A 24,903-nucleotide genomic window follows, 5' to 3' on the forward strand; every position below is an offset into this window, starting at 1 on the left:
CCACCCGCCCACCTGCCCTCTGTGGAAGGTGTTGCGCATATTACCCGTGCACGTGGGGAAACAAACACAAGACGCATTGACTTATGCCTACGCGGATAAGATCGCTGGTTGACATTAACCACATTAACACCTGAACTTTTCGGTTTACAGAAGTGAGTTCCTTGCATGCCATGGTTGTACAATCTTCTACAAACATGTAATTGTCTGCGTCACGCAACAGCCCATCTCCTTCATCAGGCTTTCTTAATGAGCAAAAGCCTGTAGTGCTTGCTGTTGCCTCTACGTTGTGAGAATCCACGGCATGCCCAGAAAACAGGAGTTGCAGAGGACTGCTGATTCACTAACTATGAGTTCGACAGCCTCATAACGGGCGGCAAAAAAGCTCTGGGATGAGTCAGATGTCGCGTTTCTCATTGAGCCATTACCCATGTCTATACAGCACCCTTTGTGTAGTGATTTTCCACGGACTCATTGACGGCTCATCTGATGAGATAATGGAAGACACGACATGGAATCAGAAGCTACTGACGGCCTAGACGCGGGTGTTTCGGGGGTTCTCGACCTATGCCGAAGAGACTAGATGTGCAAAGCAACAAACAAAATCCTTACCGCGTTGAAGGCCTTACCAAGATCCCCGAGCAGAACAGATGGCCATTAATGAGTGACATGGAATGCTATGGCGAGCGTCTATGAGGTCTTGAACTGGCGGTTTGTGAACCCTCGAAGCACTGGATCACCCTCCGGCTGGCTACTCTAGCCCTAGCTCGCTGCTGAGCTGTGCTGCAATTTCCTTACTTTGCAAGGCCACGACCCACAGTAAGTCATGTCGACCTGAGCCCTCGACCAACGCTCGGCACATTGCAAGACCCCCGTACCGTGCGGCCATCCGAAGCGGCTCGTGCCAATCGCTCAGCTCGCCATTGAGCCCGACGTCCATGTTACCGACTTCGCAACAGCCGCCGGGCTTTATGTTTCCCCCGCGAACATCGGCCCCTCCAAATTCGAGCAGGATAGTAGCAAGTTCGACAGGCCGCCGCTCGAAGAGGAGGACTTGCAGTGGCGTGTCGCCATTGTCCCTTCTCTCATTGACCGCGTCGGGCAGTCGCTCGCAAAGGACGCGTATCATCCGGGCATCGCCACGGCGCATGGCGATATGCAGCACCGTGCTCCCCTTCTGGTCACGGTAACGTAGATGACTCTCGCACACGCCGTCTTGGGCCAGCAGGTACTCGACTACGGCAGTGTGGCCATTCCACGCCGCCATGCCGACCGACTGATGCGCACAATCCCAGCCCTGGCGATCTGGGCAGCGCAGGATCTCTTGTCTCAAAGGCACGGACTCTTTGGCAGCGCTGAATAGTCGCCGGATCACAGGTAGGCAGCCATGGCTCGCAGCCATACAAAGCAACTCATTCCCCCAATTCTGGTCGATGAGCAAGTCAGAAGCTCTCAGCATGTGATCGAAAACTGGACCGTATTTCCCATCCTCGTTGTCGCCAGATCGAGTCTCCATTCGGTGATCTCGCGCCCAGTTCTCAAGCACCAGCCAAAATAGATCGGCGACCTCTTTCAGATCGCGACCTCGCTCGTGTGGCAGCAGTAGAGGTAGTCTCTCTGGATTCCCGATGCGAAGCACTTCCGAGATAGCGTTGCTAAACGGTGACATCCTTCGCGCAGTATCGTCGTAGCCTGTAGCAGAACTTAGTTGATGGCTTACAGCTTCGCGAAGCTGACTGTCTGAACCGTAGAGCGAAAGCAGAGTCAGAACGTCGTGAAAGTGCGGCCGTTGCCTTGATTCATCCTCCTTGACTGTGCAGTCAGGACGATAAAACTGCTTCCACCAGTTCTGAGCCCAGCTGTTCCGCTCATCGGCCAGACTTAAGACATCGGCTAGATAGACCGGCAACTTTGTTTTCATCATTGTCGTCGCGCTCGGCGCCATCTCCAAACCACTATCTCGGCGAACTTCCGGGCCGTAGATATCATGAGGTTTGACCTGAATATTCGCCTTGTGCATATGCTCGAGCCAATAACACGACGCATACACAAAGAACTGCCCGAAGCCGCGATCAGTCGGGTTGTAATATCCCTGCTCTGCCTCAGCGTCGGAAAGAATCGTGGGCTCTTGATGAGGCACTTCATCATAGTCCAACCGAGTAGCTGCTACAGTCTCTGGTGCAGGGTCGTCCTTGTGGTCCTCCATGAAACAGCCTTCCATGAGCCCAAGACCACCCATCTCATCGAATGCTTGCGTGTTTTTATCCTCTGCTGTGAACAAATCAAGGCTCTTGAGGTCGTCTATCAGCAGATATCGAACGCACTGTCTTGCTAGCTGGCCATGAAGCTCCGCCTTGCGGCTGTCGATCTGCGCCTGATTCCGTGCGAGCCTAGAATTCGCGGCAAGTTGGGCCCATTGCTGGGGCGAGGACTGCAGAACATGCTCGCGTACTGAGTGATGGTTGAGGCGGACCTGTCGGGCGTGCTCATCTCCGTGATTGACGTCGGCACTGACAATGAATGGATTCAGAAAGTCTAGGAGCCGGTCCGGATCGACGATTGCAGCCAAATCAGCAACGCACAAAGCGCTGTCTGGTGGGCTCCCTTCTCTTTCCTCTTCGGCAAGGGCCACAGCCCAGCTTATCTCAGCGACGCTCATGGGTCTCTCGGCGACGGCGAGGATCTCAAGCGCAGTCGAAAGCAAGAGGCAGTTTTCGAAGTCGTTCTGGGTGACTTGAGCATAAAGCTTGGCGTACAGGTCCAAGACAGTAGTCCCTGGTATCTCTTTGATGAATTTCTTGAGCCGCGGTGCCGCCTGTATCTTGCGCTTCGCGAGCAAGTCCACGGCCAACCGGACCCAAATGGCACTGCCCTCTGCCGCCTTGGAAAGCCCCTTAACCACGATAGCTTGTTCCTCAGGGTCCAGGTATGCTAGCCTTCGCTCTACAATGTGCGTGACAATTGATGCGTCCCGTGCTGCGGCTCGCGGCACGTGCATGATCAGATTGTCGCAAAGGAGGCTCCTGATGTGCTGCTGATTGCGTGATGATACACATACCCGGACGAGAGGTGAAGCCTCGCTGCATTGCTTCAGGACGGAGAGGATATGACCTGCTCCGCCGTCGATACTGTCTCGACACTCGTCAAGACCATCGACAAAGATGAACAAGGGTCTTTCGATAGCCTTGACTGCCTTGATAAGGAATTGAGATAAGAGGAAAGGGTCTTGGGTCTGTCCCAGCATGCCTTTACCTTTTAGCTCTTCGTCCCAGCGATCAAACAAGATTTTCAAAAACTTTTGGTCCATGAGCTGCTGGATCAGGCTGAGGTAGACTTCGAGCGGTCGACCTGTTTCGTCGCTAACGATGTAGTAGTAGCAGCGCATGGCACGTGGCATCTGGGACGAGTAGAGAAGACCGATGTAATCGACCAAGTATGCCATCGTGATTGTCTTGCCGCATCCCATGTCGCCGAATACTGCCAGAATACGTTGTTCGCTGAGCAAGGTTGCGTCGCCACAGCCAGCGAGCCAGGTCGCGAAAGCATCATCTGCCAGCGCCCACTCGCACGCCTCTTTCGCGATGCTTTGAGATAGTTCATTATGCCGCTTTCTCGTCTCGGGCAGCCTCTGAGCTCCCAATAATCGTTGGACTATTCATTCAACAGTCAGCGGACACATTCACTCACTGCGTGAAGTTTCACTGGAGCAGTGACGAACCCTTGTCATCGATAAGCATTTCCTCGATTTTCTTCAACAATGCGTCGGTCGCGTTCTTTATGTGTTGGCCCAGGAGCTTGGAGTCGTTCACATAATTGTCGACCAAAGGAGGTAGTCGTTCGTTCAGCTGTTCCGACAATAAAGCCAAGACAGTGGCCTGACGGGTCAAGATCTCCGTAGCCGAGCAATAGAATGCCAAAAGATCCTTGTAGACGGTCACCAGAGCCTATTGATCGAGCATTCGAACCGTGTTAGAAGCCGTGTGCGAAGGATTCGAGTAGGGCACAGTCGTCGGGCTGATCCAATCCTCGGTTCTCCAGTGTTTGCACAATCTGGGAGACACTTGCATAACTGGTAGTAAAGATTGGCAAACACTTACATTGTGGATGCGCTTGCTCTCAAACGATTGCGTAACGTTATCACAGTCGTCAATGACTGCAATCTGTTCCAGCATTTGTTTGATGTTTCCACTGAGTCGTGCCTCTACGCCGCAGATTCCGATCGCAAGCTGGCACATACAGGTATGGTCAGCCGTCTCATTTCAATGCAGCTTTATGGAGGTGAGGGGGTAGAGGTCTCGTGACTTAGGCGTCCAGGCGCCGAGTCTCCAGAATACCAGAGATTCAGTGGTCACACCGCAACGAGCGCAGCCTGTCCAGACGCGATAGGGTCACATGGCTAAGCGGGCTTGACTCACCGTGGTCACGCCTCTCGCAATCCCAAAAGCACTGGAAGCAGTTGGTTCCAAGGCTGCAAGGGGGCTTGCAGCAGATAGTGCCGCGTCGAGCCACGTCAAGGGCCCTCGGAGTCTACTCATGCCTCTTCGAATAAGTGATTCTTTCTTATGCGCTGCTTCGGCATCGCCCAGTCGCGCGAAGATCTGGTGGATATCATGCACATTGCTGGCCATGACCACGTCGCGCGCAACGTCGTCGAGTCCTGCCATTGCCTCGGCGAAGGCAGTGGTCCACCTGTCGCCGTTCTGATTGTCCAACAAAGTTGCAAGCGTGTTGGTCCGGGTCACTGCCCTGTTGATGGCTGCCGCTTGTAGCTCGATCTCATGCTCTGGAAAGAAATCACGAGCGTTTTCATCTGGTTGTACCGCAGTGACTTCAGTCGACCGCTGTTGATCGTCGACACGCAGCTCTTCACTGGGATGCGCTGTTGTGGTGTCCACGGTTGATTCCTGCTGATTTCGAGCCAGGGTCTCATGATTGCATTGTGCCTCTGTCGTCTCAGGGCCTGAGGCTTGTTGGATATCGACGCGAGCCTGCTCAGCGAGCTGCACCGTACTTGGCAGGGCCGGCTGTGCTTGCGGCACAGGTCCCGGCAGAGACTGAATTGGAGCACATGGTGCATTTTCGGGTTTCGACAAAAGCAAAGAAGCAGTCGCTCTTGCTGGATCCCGAGATGAGCCGCGCTTGAGGCGATCTCGAGTTTTGGTCAGCCAGCCCATCGTGATGGGAGTTGGATATCAGGAGACTCTGACGCGGCACTGGTGATGCATCGGCAGAGAGCGGTGCGGCAACTGCGAATCTGATCACGTGCCTAGCTGTGCGTGGTGAGAAGGAAGAAACGAGGACTGCTTGAGCTTTACAACTTTGCCCGCGGCATTCAAGCCCAGAAAGTTGGTCTCCGTTGGGCCAGTCGTATTTGCATTGTGGCAGTGTTAGAGGCACAACCAACAACATGTCCGTGACGTGTCTGAGCAGGGGACAGCCAATCGCAGGAGCGCTCTAACCGCCTTTGACCCCTCTCTTTCCGCGGCCAGGCGCTGCATATCCCCTGAGCCTCGCCGCAGATAATATTTCATCGGCAGGTCCAAGATGTCCGTGTCTAAAGGTGTCTAAATGCTCAAGGGATTGCTGTCAAGCCAAACATCAAAAGCCTTGCAAATTGGAAAAAGCTGGGAATTTTGAAGTTCATGGCTCCACAAACGCACTTGACCCGTCCACAGGGAATGTTTCTATTTCCTCGTTTCCAAAGCGTCGAGGCCTGGGTAGACCACTGTTTCACAAGCACAACATCCAAGGACATGAATTCCCAAACTGGCAGATTGGAACTCAAAAGTCTAGACCGTCAGCTGTCAAGACTGAGACGTCGGGTCGTCCAAGGGCTCGGAGAGATGCTTAAAAGCATAGAAACATGTGAATTTGGACACAGAAAGGTTCCAGTACCTAGGACCTCAAACATTTGCCATATATATATCACCGTCACGGCTTTCCTCTCCGCCCGAGCTTTCTTCACTCCCTCGAACTCTATGTCTCCGCAACTCTCGGACGGCACACAATGCCATAATACCCGAATGACCCGTCGCCTGCCCCGAGATGCTCAACCTCCAAGTCCCAATTTGTCCCGTCGCAGGTGAGCAAGGGCCGGACAAAGTGTGGCTGTCTGTATGTGACGTAGAGAAAGACGCCTCCGGACTTGTTCAGGATCCGGGACACCTCCCGAAGATAGGCTGATGTGTTGTCTAGCGTGTCCTGTGGCGGGGACCAGGGGCTGCCGTGAATCATGGCGTCGAGCGTGCCCTTGTCGAAGGCGACGTCGACAGACCCGTCGCCCAGCGAGGCCATGGCGCGAACGTCCATCTGCTGCCAGCGGATGGCGGTGTCAAGCAGGCCCAGGTCGGCGTGGCGCTTGGCCATGGTCTCGACGACGACGTGGCTGAAATCAACACACAGCTGGTTCCTGTAGCCCTTGGCCGCGAGGTGCTGCGGGACCAGGCTGTCCCCGGACCCCAGGTGGAGGATCAGGGGGTCTGAAGCGGCAGCAGATGCAGCTGCCGATGGCGATGGCGATGGCGGTGGCCTGGGCGTGTAGAGGTGCTTGGTGAAAAAGTCTTCGAGGTCCTGTGCTGAGCGGAACCACTCGTGCAGCTGCTGGTCGCTTGCAGTGGCCTGGGTCTCGGCGTACCGGCCGTCCCAGTAGTCGGCGTGCGCAAGGCGCTCGTTTTCCTCGTCAACGCCTGCCATCGAGGAGCCACTGTGCTTGGGGGTTTGGGTGCATCACTTGTGGACGTCGAGGCAGGGAGGCAGCGATCGATGTTGGTTGACGTTTATCGCTACCCCACATCGTGTCTCCCCCACCACGCGTCAATCCACTGCTACCTCATTTTCTGTTGTGTGCGGGTTACAACCCGTCCAAGTACGGCCATCGTTTTGCTCAGGCTTTTATCTCCTTTCCACGATCTAGGACAACCTAGGAGCCCCTTTAGGGCCCAGAATTGAGTTGGCTAATGTCCTCTTCAGTCGCTACTTGGATCTAATCGACAGCCCGGAAAAGTCCATAGCGCAGTGCAGCAAGAACAAGTCGTCGTTGAGATTGCAATAACAATGAAATGCTTACTCAACAGCATTATAGCTCTGGCGGCTCAATCCGGTGATCGTACATGGACCCCGCAAGGTCCCATATCCGAATAGGTAATCATGCTTGTGGATTTCGAGATTTGCGTTCCGATACGTCGACGTCTCTGAACTCAGCCCTCGCTGGGATCTCTGTGATGATGCCTGTGTCCGATTGGCTGGTACGTGGTCGGGCCGCTCCGAGACAACTATTTCTGGCACAAGTTCGAGGCGCATGGGCTGACAGCTGGCAAGGGAGGCATCCCACAGGGCATCTTGGATAATTCTGGCAATATTTCCATTGTCACAGGATACCCCCCTCCGTCTGTGCCAGTGCATAGAATCTGATAATTCCGCTGGCGGACTTTTCAGACAGAAATCCAGAACTGGTACAAATTTCCTTTTGCCTTCATGGGCAACTCGCGTGGCGAACCCTGCCAAAGTAAGTCCGCTAACGAAAAGATAGGGGGATAGTACAGCGAAGATAGTCTACGTACAGTACGTGGCCGTGCCGTAACCGTGCTGCAGCTGAGGTAATTACCCTTCCAGGTCGCCAGCCGTCTTTCAGCTCTTGCCATGGAAAAGCCACCTCGCACGTGTCTTCAGCAAGGCTGGTTCGCTGGCTGCAGGTGCGGGGTAGAACTGCATCCTGACGTTCTTTCCCTTTCTCCAGCCCATCGGGGCATGACGTGGCCTCAGCATCCGTTCACAGAGCTACGCATGATTCCACAGAGACGTTTCGCACCACAGAGCGATGGCTCGACATGTTTCCTTCGAGCCGAGTGACGTCCATGACTGTACGACACACGGCAGGCCAGCAGACCGCGCCTCCCGCTCCAAGCTATCCCACGCCGACTACACGACTGACATTTGCATTTTGATTGTGTGGAATCAACCTCATCGACACTCGACCATTTATCTCACAATTGTGATCCTTTCACTTCTCTTTTTGTGAGATTACTTATTGGTTAGTGGTACTCGACCAGTGCCTGCGAACCTTTGTTAACGGGCGTTGAAAAAACGCAGCATCATCCACACTCCCTTTCTCTCCAGCCCCGTTGTGTGCCTCCGGATATTTGCATCTAATCAGCCCGGCCACTCTTCTCTCCCTGGAGCTCCCGAAACAACGCAAACCAGACCCCTCTCCTGAACGTTGTTGCGAATCTGCCCAAATCGACCCTCGCGTGTGATGCAGAAACGGCGAGAAAACGCCGCGCCCAGGACCATCCACTCCATCATGTCGTCATGGGCAATCATCCCCTCTCGCGAGCTTCTTCAGAGACGTGATACTCTCTGTCGAAGTACTTGCATACGTAATCGACAAAATCGACCATGGCGTCCACGGTGTCTTCTTGCAGAGGATCACGAAAGCCGCAGTAACCCATCATCATCGTGCGGGCGAAGTTCCGCTTCGTCTCGCGTGTCTGCTCGTCCCGGAAGTGCACTCTGCACTTCCATCATCGCCGTCTCGCGCCCCTATCTAGCGATGTGCTACCAACGCCACAAAAAGCTATCCTCAAGCAGTCGTCAAACCGGATCTTCGCTCGTTTCCGGATCAACATACTCTGCTGCCTCAGCTGATCCATGTCCACAAGATCGTCGTCGGGCGCGACGTTGATGAATAAGGGGCATCAAACCATCTCCAGTGCCATGTCGACTATGCGGCCATGAAGGAGCGAGCGAGCCATGCTTTGATCTTCATAGATAGACTTCGCCCCCGTCGGCGGACCCTGGGCTAGCATCTCGGCTTGGAAGATAGGCTCTCTAGTCGAGAACCCCGCGAGCGAAGTAGCAGGTGCACTAGGTACAAGATCAGGAACCTAACTTGGCAGCTTACAACTCCGCGTATCATTGCCGATAGAGTCGGTCTTATTATTCGGCGCGAGACTAAGTAAGTATGGGTTCTGATCGTGAATTAACATTGAGCGCGCGAAATCAAAGAGTACCTGCTTAGCAATCTCGTTATAGTCTCGGTAGATCGTAATAGGGTATGGACCGCGACGAGTTAGGCCTAGTAGGGAATAGATGTGATCGCGGGAGTCGGTGTATTTGAACGCGTAGGTCGCTATGATATGGTCGAGGAGGTTGTTAGTCGTAAAATACTGGATAAGTTTAACGAGATTACAGTTCACTAGGGAGATTACGGACTGGATACTGCTAGCGCCGAAGTGGTTTTCAAGAGATGGGCCGGGTTCGTATACTATATGCATTACTGCAAAACTAATTCTTGAGGAGGGCAAGTTGTCTGGCTCCCTTTTTGCCACCTGGCACCGAAAGGGTGCCGTATATATAGCGCAACAGTGCCGTCTCAGACGCGCGCAAAGCGCTGTGCCTCGGCATGGCCCCGTTCCTGTGCCGCCTTCGTGCCGGCTCGCATCCGCACTGCCGTTCGGTATGGTCTTACATAGTACTGGAAGCTCTAGCGCTCGAGATAGAATATCTAACGGGTATAATAGTACAGCTGCTAGCGAAGACCGTAAAACTACAACTCTATCTGATGCCTAAAATGTATTCTAACATATACCTCTAGAATCGCGGACTTGGACACGAAGGAGAGCCATGCGCGAGTGAAGTAATAAGGAAGGCATTTAATTAACTAGGCATCTTCGTTGAATATTTCTAATTACCCAGTCCTCTCCAATCCCCACACGTGTATGTATCCGATACCAGGCGAACATCTCTTCCGCGAAAGGTTCTCTTGTCAGGCAATGTTGGCGCGAAGTCGAGTCGCTCACTGACTGGCCATCGCAGGAGCGTCCAACTTGATCGTCGGACTCTTGGCCAGCACATATTTCTCCTCAAAAGCATCACAGATCGAGCTCCTTCATTCAGCCGTGTGGAACATGTCGAGATCTGTATGAAGACAGTGTCAAGATAGAGAGGTGATTGTGCCGTGGGTGAGGATCCATCTGCCTTGACATCTTCGCCGTATGCTGTGCGCATCACGTCCACTAAGCCGCCAGAGTAGCCTTTCGGTCTGTGAGGACACGAATCACCTCGCCATGGTGTCGATTGCGAGCCCGACGCAACCAATTTTCAACCTCGCTCCGGCTAAGTTTCAATTCGTCCCATGATTCAAGCTTCTCAAGGAGTGAGAGAATCATGGCCTCACTACCATAAGCGATAGCCGCCCCAATCATGTTCACGGGAGCCTGCTTGTTTTCAGCGACCTCAATGTCCGCCAAAAGGTGTACTGTCTCCACGTGTCCGTTGCATATCGCACTCCGAAGAGGCGTGTAACCATCGCGATCTCTCTCGGAAGTGCTGTATCCCTTTTGCGCTAACAATCTGACGAGCGTGGTTCTGCCCTCCTCTGCAGCCCACGACACGGGCGTTCTGGTTTTGAGATTGGCTGGGTTTGTCGTACGCTCGAGTCCATCTAAGAGATCCTCTCCTTCGTAAATGATAGTGGGCAACCCCAGGAGGGCGGCAACCGCTCCTTTATGGCCACCTGCTACAGCGGCCAGCAGCGGATGTCCGTATGGTAACCTCTCGTCCACGGCGGTAGTTGCAGAGTCGTGTTGAGTATACCGTATCAAGTCTTCCAGACCCCGATCTGCAAGGACATACAATGTCCCCGCGTGTAGCCCGTATTGGCGATCGTGGCGGTGCTGGCAACAATCCAGTGCTGGTGTCCCGAGGCACTCGAAGAATCGGTTTACGTGGACTTCTTGGGCGACAAACGGTGCGGCTTGGTTGGCATGCTCGAGGAAGTTCTGGGTTGCGTACTCCAAGAACACATTCGCTTCGGCAATGGCGAATTCGCGGTCCAATTGATCCCACCCGCCGTCTAGCCCTTCCCCTCGCTGCAATATTTCTCTGTAGCGCGAATGCTCCTTGCTGCTCGGAAGGTAATGTCTGTACTGCTTGTAGTCGTCGATCACGGATCTAATTGAGGGATGGGTCAAGTAGGCTTCGCAACAACCGCGCAACTTGTCATGAACCACACCCTGCCATTCGAACCCGAGGTCTGGCCAAATATCCATGATTCCTCTCTCTTTGATCAAATAATCGCGGACCGACTCGTGGATGAACTGTACTGTAGAGCTGTCCTGCCAGCCGCGAGAATGGCGCTGGGATGTTCGTCCAGTGTGTACAACTTCTACGAGCCCCTTCGAGCAACTAGAAACCAACCCATGAATTTCTTGCTCGCTCTCTATCGATGCCAGGTCTTCGTCCACCGCGCCATGGGCGAATTCACCAGCCCACATGGCCATATGAAACTCCCAGACATCAAGCGGCCTACGAGCACACAGGATCCACATGATGCAGCGTCGTAACTCTTCCGGGCGTTCGTTGTCGCGTGTCAGAATGTCTCTGAACAGTTGGCTTAATGTAGGGGGTATCTCAGAGAGCCTCCTTCGCAGTGCGAGAGGGCCGTAAGGTGACTCCTTATTCAGGATCTTGACGGTGAGTTCTACCCATAAGAAAATGCCCCGTGCTTTTTCGAGGACCTCTTTCTCAAGCTCGGCCTGGAGCGATCCGGGGACCTTGAGGCACCTTCGAACATATTGTGTAAGGTCTTCGGCGTGTCCTTCTTCATTCTCGAGCGTGACGAGAAGATTCTCCCTGACATATATGTAAGGATATGGCCGACTAGAAAATGCTACGCGGAACTGAATGCCCTCTGCTGAGGCTAGGTCTGTGATGTCTTCAAGAAACTGGACCATGTCCCTGACGTCATCCTCGTTACATTCATCGAGAGCATCAATAAAGCAAACAAGAGATTGCTTGCTGAGACTCATTACGGCGTCCCTCAGGAGGAATTTTAATGAGCTCAGGCTTGGGCATACTGCTCTATCGGCCGCAAAAGACTTTGACGCGTATAGAGCTGCGTATACGCTAGGGAGGGCGACCAGAACCTGTTTGAGCAGTGATCTGTACATGCCTTCGATTGAGCGCTCCAGATAATCACCCCGAGCGCTGAAGAAGAATGATATAGCGACATCTGCCAGTCCATTCTTGACGGCCTCGCGATAGATGAACTTCATCATGGTCGATTTTCCTGCTCCAGCTTTACCGCGTAGCCAAAGCAGTGAGCTGCGTCCTGGATCTTGAGTCTTGAGGTCCGCCCACTCCAGATATTTCTTGTGACTGAGAAACCAGAGGCATGTCTTGATCTGTTCGGGCTGGATTGCGTCCCTCCGTCTGCCGCTCTGCGGGAAGTCTAGCAGTTCTAGGAATCTTCTTTGTCTCTCGGCAACGAGACTCTGATTCTTTCGGCGGGCTTCGTCCTCGCCCGATCCGCTGGGTAGTGGAGGGCCCTGATGGGTGCCTGCTAGTGGCGGGATTGTCTCTAGCAGCTCCCTTGCATACGAAGCTGCTGTGGCGGCCGCATAGCTTTGCCACTCCTTATTTTTGTGGGAGTCCGAGTAGTCGCAGATCCCTCTGATTGGAAGACACGCAAAACTGTCCATGATGCCGGCGGCCTCCATTTCAAAACATTTAATTTCCAGCTTTCGGGCAATTGCATCTCGCTTGGCTGCGTCCCTGTTAACGCTGTCTCCAGAGGCAACGCCACCGTAATGGATAAAGAAGTCGTCTGTGAGCCGGCGCCTTCGAGGCTGCAATTGCGTCATATCGCAGTCCACACAACACGTCTTCGTGGTATCAGAGAGGTGGCTATAGCCGGCTCGGAACAAGTGGTCCGGAAGTTGCGGCCGCGGATATCGGGATAGTCGTGTTCGCAGGATCTCCATTGAGCGGGGAGATACTCGACCTGGCCCGTGCTTGGACCTGAGATTTGTAACGGCCGACAAAACAAATGCAGCTGGCTGCTTCGGGATCGCTGTTATCTCAAAACCTCCGTAGTCGAGTGCTTTGCCCAGGTCGTACTCCATCACCCTAGTACCAATGACGACGTCGCCAAGGTACAGGTCGGCTTCTGTAGGTGCCCCTCCGCCGATGCCTACCAGAAGGGTCGCCCTAATATTTGGAAAGCTTCGTTTCAGATCGCGCGCAACGTTGGCTGCGTTGACTTTGCCGTAGATACCCGGAAGGGCTGTCATAGCAATATTGTGCTGAAGAATGTGGCCGAGGATGTAACTGTTGTCGTCCCCATCGCGAGCAGGGAGTGGCTCGTGCTCATTATCCAGCATGAGCCTTGACGTCTCTAGTTCGACATGAAGAGCGCATATCCAAGCGATCCCAACGCCTTATCTAGTTGTAATAACAGGAACATATGCCCTTACAAGTCCATTTGCCGGACATCTTCTGAATCGGATGTCTTTCTGACAGAATGGGACCTTATCGGAAATCTCAGCATGTTTTCAGTATGACCCCCTTTATGTACAACTTGTTGTCCTCTACGCAAGGTATGATTACATTTGATGCCTCGGCGATGTCACCCCACTCCTCTCACTCCCTATCCCTGGACTCCTCGGATAACTCATCTCAATCACACTCGTCATACTCCTCACACTGACAATCCTTGCCTTACTCGTCGTCCGACTACTCGACTGCCGGATGCTCTGTCGATTGACACACTGCGCTATATGGAAACCGCCAGGACTCCCAGGCTCCTCTGTCATCGGCGACACGAGCGCCGGACTAACACTCCTATGTCGCGGCGGCAGAGTCGCCAACCCGTCTCCTCCTTGGTGTTGTTGCTGGTGCAGAGAGTAGTCCCAGTCCGGCATATCTCCCGACATTTCCCATGCCTCATCCCCATTCCCGAGCTCATAATATACCTTCGGCGCAGGCGGTGTCGCCGGTGCCGCCGTGGGTGGTGAACCAGGTAATTCGAACAACTCTGTCCCGCCCGCCTCGCTTCGTGTGCCGGTATGAATTGTTCCCATCTCTGCCGCCACGTCGAGTGTCGTCGAGCTGGAATTACTGTCCTTCGCCGATGGCGCGGGTTTGTTGAGTGTGGGGATCTTCTTTGCGTCCTTTCTACCGCTACTGCTGTTATTGGACTTGTTCCGTTTCCGTCGACACAAGAACCAGGATATTATGCCAATTGATATTGCTGCTAGGGCTCCGCCGACTGCAATGCTGATAATTGCTCCCTGTTGTAGACCGCCCGTGGATGGGGCTGTGGATTCGCTCGGCGTGGCGTTGGTGGGTACGGATATTGGACTGACAATGCGGAAGACGTCGCTGTTGAAGGTGTCAGAGAAGTGATCGCCATTTATGGTGCCGTAGGAGTAGGCTGTGATGATGAAGTTTGGGTCGCTAGGGACATTGTAGTCGGTGGGGAGCTTCCATGTTACAGCGACGGTGCGGGAGCCACAGGATATCCCGGGGTCGGTGTAGGATATTTGAGTGTTGTAGTAGGTTAGTGTTGACGGGTATGTTGGTACTGAAGCATTGCCTGTAAAGGGATGTATGTCAGTTTCGTGGATGTCTTTGACCTGCATGTGTGATGTGGGAGGTGCACATATACGTACTCAAGAGTGGCGATGAAAGAGGCAACCTCAAACTCCGTAGGCTTAATGAACACGCGAAGCTGGTCGAATAGTTTGACTGAACGGCCCATGTGATCTTCAACTCGTCGCCTGGGTGGAAGTTGTCTGATGACGACGGGGCGACAAAGACTGGCGACGAGACATTGCATCCAATCGAGTTGGTGGTCGGTGTCGTCGACATGGTCGAGTGCTTCAGCCACGAAGGGTCCCAAAAGATGAGTCGCCGTCAGTACTGGTCGAACGTCGCAAACTTGGGCATCTGCGACTACTGAATCCACGGGCGTTTGGCCATCAGCCTTGAAGATGCATGAAGGATCAGGGCAGGGCATCACCCAGCACAATCATCTAAGCAGCTGAAGAAGAAAGCGCAGTCCCCTTGACAGGCTCGCCAAGTGACACAGGCACCATTTGGGATCTGAAGGTGGCATGGGGTCTGCCAAGCCGCTAATCTCTCAGTTTACGGGGTTTGCAGTTCACTGGATGTATTTGGTAATCGATAAGATTCTCAAGAGTAAGATTGGACAGCAAGCTATATGATCCCACTTATCTACGAAGTCTCTTTAAACTGCAGAATCAATTGTTAGTAGAGTCCCCAATTGCAGGGGGCGGTCGTGCCACCTTCAGATTTCCAAATGGTGGCTGCTTACGCCAGGGTACACGCGCGCGCTAACGTGCAGATAGTGTCAGTTGGCCTGCAGACGGACTAGGACTTGCACTTTTGGACCAAGAGCGTGTAAACGGATGCAGGGTGTAATCAACGGGAGATTGCGCCTGGGGGGCCTTGCAGAATAGACACGGCTCGTAAGATCGCTGCACAATTCTGCGGTAATTGATAGCCTGCTGATGGAAAACAAACGAAACGACTACCAGTTCTCAGAAAGGAATGCTCCCATGCAGCAGTACTGTTTTAAAGTCAAAATGCAGGTGATACAGACAGAAAAGCAATGTTGGGGAAAAGGAGCGAGTTCGAGGTTCGCTGTGGCCCACTTGGCTCGTCCCATCCCTGCTAGCAATCTATTTGAGCATGTCTCTGGAAAGCCACGCTGGGAGCTCTCCCCGGTGTGTTAGGGCCGTGCGGGACAGTCTGATCAGGGGTCTATTTATAGAATACTACATTACTGATCAGGTCCAAATTAATCCGGCCCAAGCCCCCCCACCAAAATTGGCTGCACCATACTTGCACACGACAAAAGGCCACAGAACCGTCAAACGAGGTCAGAATCGAGTAGTAATTATTGCATTTTGAAGCTGGCGATGGCGGCTTCAATATTTGGTGTATCCTCCGCGCGCACGGGCCACTGCGCGAAGGCGACGGTCCATTGTAGTGAGGACCTTTGTGATCAGCCGTTCCGGCACTGCTGCCCACGCCGACTTCAAACACTCCTCAAATTGGGAGGTATCACCGTCGTTTCTTTTGAGGGCCATAATGTTTGGAAACAGTTTTACTAGCTGGCGCTTCATTGAGGCCCAAATGTGCTCAATTGGGTTGAGATCTGGCGAGTGTGCTGGCCAGTCTGGTAGTACCGCAATGCCCCTGACGGCGAGCCAATCCATAGTACTCTCTGCGCAATGAATTGCTGCATTATCCTGCTGAAATACCTGCCAATCGTCGTATATTGGGATGAAGCCATCGCGCAATGCCTTCTGATAACTCCAGGCCGTATAGCCCTTCTTTCGCTTGTTGGGATCTGGCTGCGATTCGCGCTGCATTATCACCAACTCTGACCGGCACCCCACGCCGTTCTTCAGGTATATGGCACCCCAAACCATAATGGATAGGTTCGCCTTAACGTGCGATTTAAGGTTGACGAACTGGTCGTCCCATTTCTCGCTTGGGAAGCGGAATACCCATTGCGCGGGTGCGTTTGTGGAGTTCTGGCAGGACGACTCATCCGTGAAAATCACCTAGATCAAGTCAGCATAATCCCACCAACTTCACTTACACGTACCTCCTGCAATTCGTCGACTTTTGGTAGCCACTCTCTTGCAAATGCAAGCCTAGCTCTTCGTGCTTCTTTAGATAGCGGAATCCTCTTCTGAGCTTTCCACTTACGTAGCTTAGCTTCGTGAATGATGCGCTTTATGGATGTCTTGGAGATCTGGAAGGGCATGGCTTGTATGATCTCTGGCCACGTCGCTTTTCGCTTGCGTTTGACGATAGTTAGTACGCGCCTTCTCTGGGCATTTGTGAATCCATTGCGACCATTCCGAGGCGATTTGGCTAGGTTGCCGTTGTTTTTCCAGTCCGAGATAATGCGGGTGATTGTTGACTTGGAGGCCCGCGTAAGCTCGGCAATGCGGCGGTGCGTTACACCTGCGAAATGGGCGGCGCAGATAGCTGCTTTCTTCTTAGGAGTGAAATCCTGCTTCGGCAGCCTATCGGCGCACACTCCAGCAACAAAATCATCCATGATAACCTCAAAATGCGCTCGAAATGGTGGTTTTGAAGAAGGGAGGGTTTGCAGGTGGCGCGACGCGTTCGCGTCGGTGGGGTGGTTGGGCCGGATTATTCTGGGCCCCAACTGTAGGGTTGAAGCTATCGCGATGTTTTTCCATAGCAGGCACCCAGACATCGCCACTCAACTTCACTAATGCGATTCGATTTTCTACCTCATCGAATTCTTGCTATTTAGAGCCCGTTCTTGCTTGTATCCTGTCGCCAATGCCGTGATCAGAGATTGCCTCACGAGTGCTGCGTCACCAGGGCACTGTTGACGTGGCTGGCTCCCCTCAAAAATCCCATTCAACCCCTGACTGGGAATGCCCTCACTCTGGCCCCGGCCCAGAGTGCACGTCGCAGGCAATACCGCCGAAACTGGCAAGCGGTGAACTCCCTCCGGTCGTGGCGGTTGTTTTGTCCCCGATCAAAAGAATCCTCGCCCATCCCAGGACACTGGTGTTGTATGTTTTTGCACTTTTGCGTTTCACTTTTTATTTCGAGCATGTTGCCTTTCCTGCAATTACCTGGTTAAAGCGTCCCGACGTTACACCCCGAAAAAATCCAGGGCATGTTGAATCTTTGGGGTTCGGACAATCCTGTAGTGAATGAATTTGAAACACGAGTATCGCTTTATCTTCTGCGGCTTTCAGATGCGTAGCTCACGTCTAATACATATCTTTAATGCAATATTCAAGGGCAAAGCGGCTGCTGACCACATTGCCAGCCCATGTTATCATGTCCGCTCGTATGCCGCGAGCCAGGTTCGTGCATGTCCCACCGAGCACAATGGTTTTGAGGCCTGAAGAATGTTCGCAATCGAACACTGGCAAATGCAATCATAAAGCCTCGGATAGATCGGGTCTTGTGGAACAGAACAGGCTGAGGCCCTTTGGACAACCAGCACCATAAAACAAGGCTGTCATGGATGGCAAGTGCCTGCCTCAAACAGGATCTCGTGGACACACGCAATAGGCTAATGTCGCAGCCACGCTGGTATTCACGTACCATATCCGCGCACCAAGATCATGCCTACTTGTTCAACTCTGTTTCTTATATTCCTTGGCACGAATTGAGTATGGAGGTGGCCACAATTAGACTGAATTGAAACGAGCGCAAGCTAGTGCCATGATCGGAACGATTGATGCGAGTTAGTTAGCGTAGCGATGCAGTTTGGTTGCCATTCGAAGACTCCGGTGACCTTTACGCCCGCTATGAGTATCACTTTAGATCCATTCAACTGCGTGAAGTGCACACGACCAAATTAGATGTAACCAGTAGAAAACTTCTCAACTCGAATTATAAATCGGAAAATGGAGGAGCGTACGATTGATAAGTATCTTCTCGATCTGTTCAATGCTCGCCTTCCAGGAGAGCCTTGATGGTTGGCCGGAGAGCAATGCCACCGATGATCTCGTTCCAGCGTTCCACAGCTGCCTCCGTTACCTGGGGCGTGTCCTGCGAGTCAAAGAGTGCGTAGAGCTCCCCAACCACCGTACCAACCTCCCTCATCAAAAAAGACACCATCGATCTCTTTGTCTCGTCTGGAAACATTGCGGATTCTTCAAGCCTTAGCAGCGCCATGCCCAATCCATCGACGTAGTCGAGGCTCTCCTTTTCAGAGTCGGATTCCTGAGTAGAACATGCCTCGTCAGATTCGGCAGAGTCGTCCTCTGGCGTGTCAGGATCGAGGTCATCTTCCTCCTCCTCCTCCTCTTCTTCTAGTTCCATTTTCAATTGCCTTTCAAGCTCATCTTCATCATAATCATCATCTTCCGCCTCAGAACTAAAAATGGAGCTGGAGCTGGAGTTGGATGAATACCGGTTCCACCTGGAGAATGACGAGTCCCCTTGTCTTCCATAATGCTCAGCAGCAGTGAGAGCCCCTGCTGCTCGCAGAATGTCCACGACGGCTAGTTGATTGGCGCGCATGGCCATTTCCAGTGGCGTCTCATTCGTGTCCGATACTGGCGAAGGGTCAGCACCCGCTCGCAGGAGAGCCTCGACGCACTCGACGTGTCCGCCATTGGCGGTCCAGTGGAGCGGTGCCCAGTAATATCTCGTTGTGTGCGATGCGTTCAGACCTTTGTCTTGGATTCACTGTACGTAGAACAGGTTACCGCTGGCTGCGTGTGGATACAGCAATGGCAAGCCGTCGCTGCCCACGGCCATTGGGTCAGTGGCGCCATGGAGCTCGAGCTCGTCGAGCACTGTCACATGCCGGTCAGTCGTAAAGTCTTGGTGACATCTCAGAGAAACCAAGCTGGTAGACAGAATGCGACTCACCTAGCTTGTTGTCGGGGTTCAACTTGACGGACCAGGCCGTCTGTCCGTTTCTGTTCTTGACGTGAACGTCTGCGCCCCGCTGCAGCAAGTCTTTGACCAATGCCAGGTCCTTCTTGGCTGCAGTTCTGATCAGAGGCGTGTTGCCCTCGTCGTCCTGTACATTGACGTCCACTCCCGCTTGAATCAGAGTAGTCACTGTCTTGTGATTACCCAGCTCCACAGCCAGGAACGCCGATGGCCTTCCAAGCCCAAAAGTCTTGTCCTTGACATCCCACTCGCCCTTCTGGCTCATGCGCAAGACCTTTTCCGCTTCATCGCGTTCTACAGCTGCGAGGAGGTTGTCCGACCGCAGCTTGCGATATATCCGCATTGCGCCCTCCCCTACTCGCTGGACACGCGCCGTGCTCTGGAGCGATGGCTGCCGCGACAATCCGGCGGAGACAAAGAACAGACAAGCGAGAAACATTGGAAAGACCATGACAAACTCTGACAGGCCCGCGAGGTTGGTGGTTCCGCGCCTGCTGCTCTCGTGGATAAAGTTCAATCGCTCATGGTTGCGGTTGACCATCGACCGCACGAGCGTCCTGGGCGTGCCATCCCGATGTATTGCCTTGAGCAGGATTTGACGGCCCGCGGGGGACGTGATGTCTAGTTCTGCACCGTAGTCAAGGCAGACGCTCACCACGTCCATATGATCGCGCTGGAAGGCTACAGCGATGGGCTGACGAAAGAACTCGTCAATGGAGTTGACATCGCGACTGGATCCGAGGAAATGTCTGAGGACTGGGATGTAGCCATACCAACTGATGATGTGCGTTGCGTTGGTGTGGGGCTTGGGGAGTGGTGCAGAGGCTTTCGTGCTGCGGAGTATGACTTTCTGAAGGTCTTTGGCGATCTCTGATGCGGTCGAGGGCCCGGCTTGCAGTCTCTGTGCGACGCTGAGGGGTCCTGCGGACGGTTGAGCCTGGGTTTCTGCATCGCCCCCATTGTCTTGATCGAGAAGTGCGTCGTACGTTTCGAGCTCCAAGACCCTTGCGATCTCATACAAGAGATCATCCAAATCCTGCAGACCGTCTGACTCAAGGTCGTAGTAGTTCTTGAGAGCGCTTGGCAACTGGAAACCGTCTCCACGGAATACCATCGCGCGCTCAGCTGCTGAGGTGTCCAGGTCGCCTACGCGTATCGGTGGCGATTCTGAGCTCTGCTCGTGGAGATCTCGGGTTTCTTTTTGAATCGCGCTAAAAAGATGCTGGCTGGTACAAGTCCCAAGCTTTGAGCCATGAGTCAAACAGTGATCTTGATTGACTGTTACTCAGGAGCGTGATGAGGTCGTTGGTTGTGCCGCTGTCAGCATCACTGGGTCCGCGGCGCAGATGATGGCCAAGGTACTGTAATGCGTACGGAAGCAGTTCGGAGTCAAGCAGAGGCTTGCTCTATTGGTCGGTTGGTCGCTGAAGCCGGGAATTCCTTGAAGATATAAGCAGCTTCCAATGTGGAACCCGATTGACCTTTTGCATCCATACAGGTTCCCGTGTGCAGAGCCGATGAAGGTACTTCACGCATGTAGCGGCTATCTGCCGGTGATGGTCGCCGAAGAGTGCTTCGGAGTGTTCCCTCAGGTACAGTTGCGCCGTCCGATGGACGAGACGCACCGTACCTTGCTGGAGAGTAATTAGGCCGCATGATATGTCGCGGATCGTGGTCTGCATGCGAGTGCGGTCATCAAGAGCCATGCCCTTCGTCACCGGGTCACAAGAAAGAGCAGCGAAAAACTCCTCTGTGGTGAACTCGCGTGCGCTCATCACAGTCCAGGCTAAACAGCGGTAGGCTCGCTGCGAATCGATGTTCTTGTCCTTTTCACCAACGAGGCGCTTGGACAGTCTGGAGTACATCTCGTGTAGATCGAGAGCCTAGGGAAGCTGTTTTTCCAGGAAGAGACGCAGATCTGAGTGGTTCACTGGCACGGAGTCAAGAAGAAGGAGGAGCGAGACTATTTGCAGTTCTGCCAGGAAGAATCTGGTCATTGTCAGGCAGTGGGCTAGGGGTAAGCGCGAACTGGCGGTGACTTACACTGCGTAGCTTTTCCAGGTGATCAGACTTCTGACTTTGTCCCTGATAGCAGGGTCTTCGTCTATAAGTACTTGCACATTTTCGTTCTCGGCCAATTTCCGGTCCACGAAGAGGTGAAGATCATCATGGCCTGTTGTGATTTGCTCCCGATGAAAACCCTTGGATGGTTGTTCGTATCCACTCCAAATCTTGGATGTGACCAGTAGTGAAACACCACTGTCCTCGATATGGGAAGGGCGCACAAGAGGAAGAAGCTCCTTGGCTATACCTGTTGGTGCTTCATCAATAAATAGCGTCAATCACAATATACACAGGTTCGACCCGCGACATTTCGTGGATGAGATCTGCAAGCTTGGCCGTCCTCCTTAGGGACGGCTCGTTTGTCGGGTTTTCGGTCTGGAAGTTGACAAGGTCCTGAGGAACGGGGTTGTCTCCGAGCATTTGCTTCAAGATGCTTCCGAGAAGCTGGTCGAGCTGCACATCTTGCAGCTCGTGCGTGAGATAGCCATAGGCCACTTGCCCGTGTCGTAGCTTCCGGCTCTGTTTGAACTCTGCGCGCTGTCTTTGCAGCCGCTCAATGATGATTGACCTGCAATATTGTATGCGAACGAGTCAGCATACCTGAAGCTCGAGAACCACGGAGAGACGATCGGGACTATACTCACGCAAGCGTACTCTTCCTCACGCCGGCTACTCAATGCAAATTAGTAAACCATCAAGCAAATGGAGCAGCAGGCCAACTCACGCAACCCGCTGTACCATATCTCTCACGTCTCTTGACCAACCCAAGCAGATAGGGACGCCGACTCCCATAGCCACTTGCCGCTGTAGCGGTCGGATGTCTCGGCGTGTGCAGTACTGTGGCTGCCTCCTTCATGAGCGCTGGGTCGTGCATGTCCAGGCCTGCCTTTTCTCGGATCTCCGCATGCTTCAACCGAAAATCCAGGGGCGTGAGCCACGAGAGAAGATTCTCCCGCACAATCTCGCGATGCTTGGCTGGGATCATGGAAGCTTTCCCCAGCAGGGCTGTGCCATCCAGGCCATCGAAGAGCTCGCCATCGCGACCGCTGTTGTATCTGCGCACGCGCTGCTGCGGGTCGCTTGCCTGGATCGTGCTCAGGAGCGCTTTCGTGACTGCCGCTGCCGAGGCAGCTGCGAAAGGCTGCCACCCTTTGGCTTTGTGGCTGTCGGCGTAGTCGCAGACGCCTTTTACCACGATGCAAGGAAGCTCTTCCCACATGCCTGCAGCCTCCATCTCGAGGGCGACAAGCTGGTATCGTGCTGCAATGATGTCACGATCGACCCCCGATTTCATGACCGTGTCGGCAGAGCCGACTGCTCCTAGATGCACACTCAGCCTGTCCGTCTCGGCCGAGGGTCTCTTTTTGCGTGTGATGGCGTTGGAGACTTCGCTCTCGGCGCTCTTAGCGTAGTGGAAGTAGCTGAAGAATTCGCCAAGGTCTTCTTCGTGCAGCGCCTCCCAGCCCCAGCTTAAACTGTGTATCTCGACATGAATAATCCGATACTTTGAACATCCTCACATCCAGTTTCGTTCCTCGATGCTCTTCTGGGCAAACCGTTTGCGGTTTGTGCCTCCTGTAAGCGGTTAGATGAAGAGGTATATCACGTGACATAGCCTGAGTGTGACGCGCAGTCGGCTGCCCAAAACAGTTGGTGGGAGTCATGTGCGACAGCACGTGATTTTTTGACGTTTGGGTTTTTTTCGTCGGGATCATGATGATCATCGATCCGCCCTCATGTACCTCGACCTTGATCCATTTGGTGATCCAGCCGCCCGTATGCCACGCCCCCCTGTGTAGTTGGTAGCGACTTCGCTCTCCGTGACGGCGTTGGACTGTTTGCACCAGACACACCGACATCGCGCTCGATGTGCGACATGGCGAACAGGCCGATGTCGTGGGGTTCGCCTGCGGCCGTCTGCGACGCCGAAGGGTGCAGCTTACTGATAGCATGGTCTACTAGCACGACGCTGTCGATGTTGCTGCTTTTCGCACCGCTCTCCTCGGCGAAGACCAGACGCGAGGCGAGGATGTCGACGCTGTTGTATGATGTCTCGGTTAGCGGGCTTAACCATTTATTAACGTTGCGATATCGAGATTAGAGGACAAGCGTACAACAGGATGATTGGGAACAAACACCCCAGAGTGTAAATAAACAGGTCAATCTGGCTGACTGGGTTTAGAGGGCCCGACACCATGTGGAAAAAGAATGTTATTGAGCGCGGGATGCCGATGAGCGCCAGCGAAGCGAGGCGTATTTCGGCGCTGCGTATGAGGTAGCGGTATAGCTTGCCGCCCTTTAGTCCGCCCGATATCGACGACCGGAGGGTCGTGCGGAGCTTTTTCAGCAAGAATACGGCGTTTACGCTTTCGGCCATCGCGATGGGTATGAAGTAGCCCAAGTGCAGACGGTTGACCACGGTCAAATGTATGGCCAGGCGGGTTGGCGAAGGGTCGTCGGCGAGTATGAAGAGCACGTCGACCACGGCTATTGCAGCGCGGACAACCACGGTGACGAGTATACACCCCCAGAAGAGCGTTAGGTAGATTGCGTGCTCGCAGCCATGGAGGATAGGGGCCAGGATCGCATAGCCGTAGAATGGGAGTCCACCTTCTTGAACCTGTTGGAGCAGGCCGAGGTGGCCATCGCGTTAGTCGAATATAACATAGCAAGCCGGGAACGGAGACGGGGACATGAGCGTCGGGGGACGGATGGGGAGGCCCAGAAACGTCTCGCTCACCAACCACGCGAAATCTGAGAACGCATAAGCGACCGCCCTGTTAACGGCCGGGGCGTCGGAAAAAGCAACGTAGTAATATAAACCATTGGAGATAGCACACGCAGCCGAGGTAACGATCGGTACTAGGATGACGGCTGAGAACCTGCCCCTGATTCCAGCGATCATAAGACCGACAAGTACGTTGTTAAGCCCGATGGTGCTGAAGACGGCCCATATCGTTTCGAAGTACTGTGGTTTTACGGCGGCTGGATTTGATGCCATGGCGTTAAACTGAAGAGTTCCGAATGATGATCAGTTCCGAAATGGGCCGTAGACGTTTATCAGAACAGATTAATGCTTTGCACCGTCGCCGCTGACATAATATGTGACAGAATATTAAGTCGCCACCAAGAAAAAGAGGTAAGCCGGTTCGGCCTAGTGCCACACAGACGCCCGCCAATTGAAGCCATCTTCAGACCCCTGATTTCCCCACTAATAGTGAGTCCCAGCCACAGCCAAAGTTGTTAGCCCACTGGACCCTGCCCCTGATTCTGGTCCCACGAGCCCTCAAACTCGCCTTGGAGCCTGATCGGCTCCCCACCGCTGGCGGTTGGCCACTGCTGCGGCAGGGGGCAAATCATGCCAAGGACTATTTTTCGACGCCCTTATCCCGTTCTAGTACCAAATTTGAGTGCCAATATGAGCCAGAGCGTCTTCAATCGCTGGACCCCCTGTGACGCCCCTGTCTTCAATGTACCGACTAGCTCAGCCACTAGGCTTGCTACAATACGGCAAAGATCAGCGCTTTCGAGTGGTCTGAGATCCCTACAACCACTACTGTGGTGGGGGGATAGCATTTATCCCGGCCTTTTTGCTGCAACCCCTCGGGATAAGAATCACGTGCA

The 24,903-nt window shown here is 53.6% G+C and overlaps 7 protein-coding genes across 7 annotated transcripts; all 7 read right to left on the bottom strand.

The window, feature by feature from the left end:
- Nucleotides 1-619: 619 nt before the first annotated feature.
- B0I36DRAFT_265433 (uncharacterized protein) lies at nucleotides 620-4,679 on the bottom strand. Its single transcript, XM_046151198.1, has 5 exons — nucleotides 4,413-4,679; nucleotides 4,095-4,223; nucleotides 3,716-3,941; nucleotides 1,997-3,648; nucleotides 620-1,906 (listed from the first exon to the last, which is right to left on the bottom strand). Exons 1-5 carry the CDS (start codon nucleotides 4,659-4,661, stop codon nucleotides 749-751), a joined length of 3,414 nt encoding a protein of 1,137 aa, XP_046016062.1. The 5' UTR covers nucleotides 4,662-4,679; the 3' UTR covers nucleotides 620-748.
- Nucleotides 4,680-5,691: 1,012 nt separating this feature from the next.
- On the bottom strand, nucleotides 5,692-6,771 carry B0I36DRAFT_319463 (uncharacterized protein). The gene has a single exon (XM_046153421.1). The coding sequence runs from the start codon at nucleotides 6,688-6,690 to the stop codon at nucleotides 5,974-5,976; it is 717 nt and encodes a 238-aa protein (XP_046016063.1). The 5' UTR covers nucleotides 6,691-6,771; the 3' UTR covers nucleotides 5,692-5,973.
- A 2,007-nt stretch (nucleotides 6,772-8,778) lies between these two features.
- On the bottom strand, nucleotides 8,779-9,515 carry B0I36DRAFT_98316 (uncharacterized protein). Its single transcript, XM_046163690.1, has one exon. The coding sequence runs from the start codon at nucleotides 9,267-9,269 to the stop codon at nucleotides 8,880-8,882; it is 390 nt and encodes a 129-aa protein (XP_046016064.1). The 5' UTR covers nucleotides 9,270-9,515; the 3' UTR covers nucleotides 8,779-8,879.
- Nucleotides 9,516-10,010: 495 nt separating this feature from the next.
- On the bottom strand, nucleotides 10,011-13,205 carry B0I36DRAFT_238114 (uncharacterized protein; the record flags this gene model as incomplete). Its single annotated transcript, XM_046149583.1, has 2 exons — nucleotides 10,011-10,892; nucleotides 10,944-13,205. Coding segments are annotated over 2 exons (3,144 nt in total), but the record flags the coding sequence as incomplete, so codon positions are not given.
- Nucleotides 13,206-13,316: 111 nt separating this feature from the next.
- Nucleotides 13,317-14,908, bottom strand: B0I36DRAFT_98320 (uncharacterized protein). The gene is made up of 2 exons (XM_046163691.1): nucleotides 14,448-14,908; nucleotides 13,317-14,371 (listed from the first exon to the last, which is right to left on the bottom strand). Exons 1-2 carry the CDS (start codon nucleotides 14,644-14,646, stop codon nucleotides 13,380-13,382), a joined length of 1,191 nt encoding a protein of 396 aa, XP_046016066.1. The 5' UTR covers nucleotides 14,647-14,908; the 3' UTR covers nucleotides 13,317-13,379.
- A 3,347-nt stretch (nucleotides 14,909-18,255) lies between these two features.
- Nucleotides 18,256-23,353, bottom strand: B0I36DRAFT_347681 (uncharacterized protein; the record flags this gene model as incomplete). The annotated part of the gene is made up of 8 exons (XM_046156591.1): nucleotides 18,256-18,992; nucleotides 19,023-19,112; nucleotides 19,189-20,361; nucleotides 20,846-21,069; nucleotides 21,259-21,526; nucleotides 21,880-21,913; nucleotides 22,004-22,754; nucleotides 23,223-23,353. The coding sequence occupies 8 exons, from the start codon at nucleotides 23,351-23,353 to the stop codon at nucleotides 18,256-18,258; spliced, it is 3,408 nt and encodes a 1,135-aa protein (XP_046016067.1).
- Nucleotides 23,354-23,536: 183 nt separating this feature from the next.
- On the bottom strand, nucleotides 23,537-24,313 carry B0I36DRAFT_319485 (uncharacterized protein). Its single transcript, XM_046153422.1, has one exon. The coding sequence runs from the start codon at nucleotides 24,278-24,280 to the stop codon at nucleotides 23,930-23,932; it is 351 nt and encodes a 116-aa protein (XP_046016068.1). The 5' UTR covers nucleotides 24,281-24,313; the 3' UTR covers nucleotides 23,537-23,929.
- Nucleotides 24,314-24,903: the final 590 nt, after the last annotated feature.

Source organism: Microdochium trichocladiopsis (assembly GCF_020744255.1).
Source record: "Microdochium trichocladiopsis strain MPI-CAGE-CH-0230 chromosome Unknown B0I36scaffold_3, whole genome shotgun sequence".
Lineage (NCBI taxonomy): Eukaryota > Fungi > Ascomycota > Sordariomycetes > Xylariales > Microdochiaceae > Microdochium > Microdochium trichocladiopsis.

Bases quoted from the DNA above. Each gene is read 5' to 3' on its own strand.
- B0I36DRAFT_319485 (XM_046153422.1), bottom strand. From the start codon at position 24,280: ATGGCATCAAATCCAGCCGCCGTAAAACCACAGTACTTCGAAACGATA.
- B0I36DRAFT_98320 (XM_046163691.1), bottom strand. From the start codon at position 14,646: ATGTCGACGACACCGACCACCAACTCGATTGGATGCAATGTCTCGTCG. The intron at 14,372-14,447 runs GTACGTATATGT...ATCCCTTTACAG, and splicing joins TCTTTCATCGCCACTCTTGA to GCAATGCTTCAGTACCAACA.
- B0I36DRAFT_265433 (XM_046151198.1), bottom strand. From the start codon at position 4,661: ATGGCAGGACTCGACGACGTTGCGCGCGACGTGGTCATGGCCAGCAAT. The intron at 3,942-4,094 runs GTAAGTGTTTGC...CTCGATCAATAG, and splicing joins AGAGCAAGCGCATCCACAAT to GCTCTGGTGACCGTCTACAA. The intron at 1,907-1,996 runs GTCAAACCTCAT...ATGAAAACAAAG, and splicing joins TGCACAAGGCGAATATTCAG to TTGCCGGTCTATCTAGCCGA.
- B0I36DRAFT_319463 (XM_046153421.1), bottom strand. From the start codon at position 6,690: ATGGCAGGCGTTGACGAGGAAAACGAGCGCCTTGCGCACGCCGACTAC.
- B0I36DRAFT_98316 (XM_046163690.1), bottom strand. From the start codon at position 9,269: ATGCATATAGTATACGAACCCGGCCCATCTCTTGAAAACCACTTCGGC.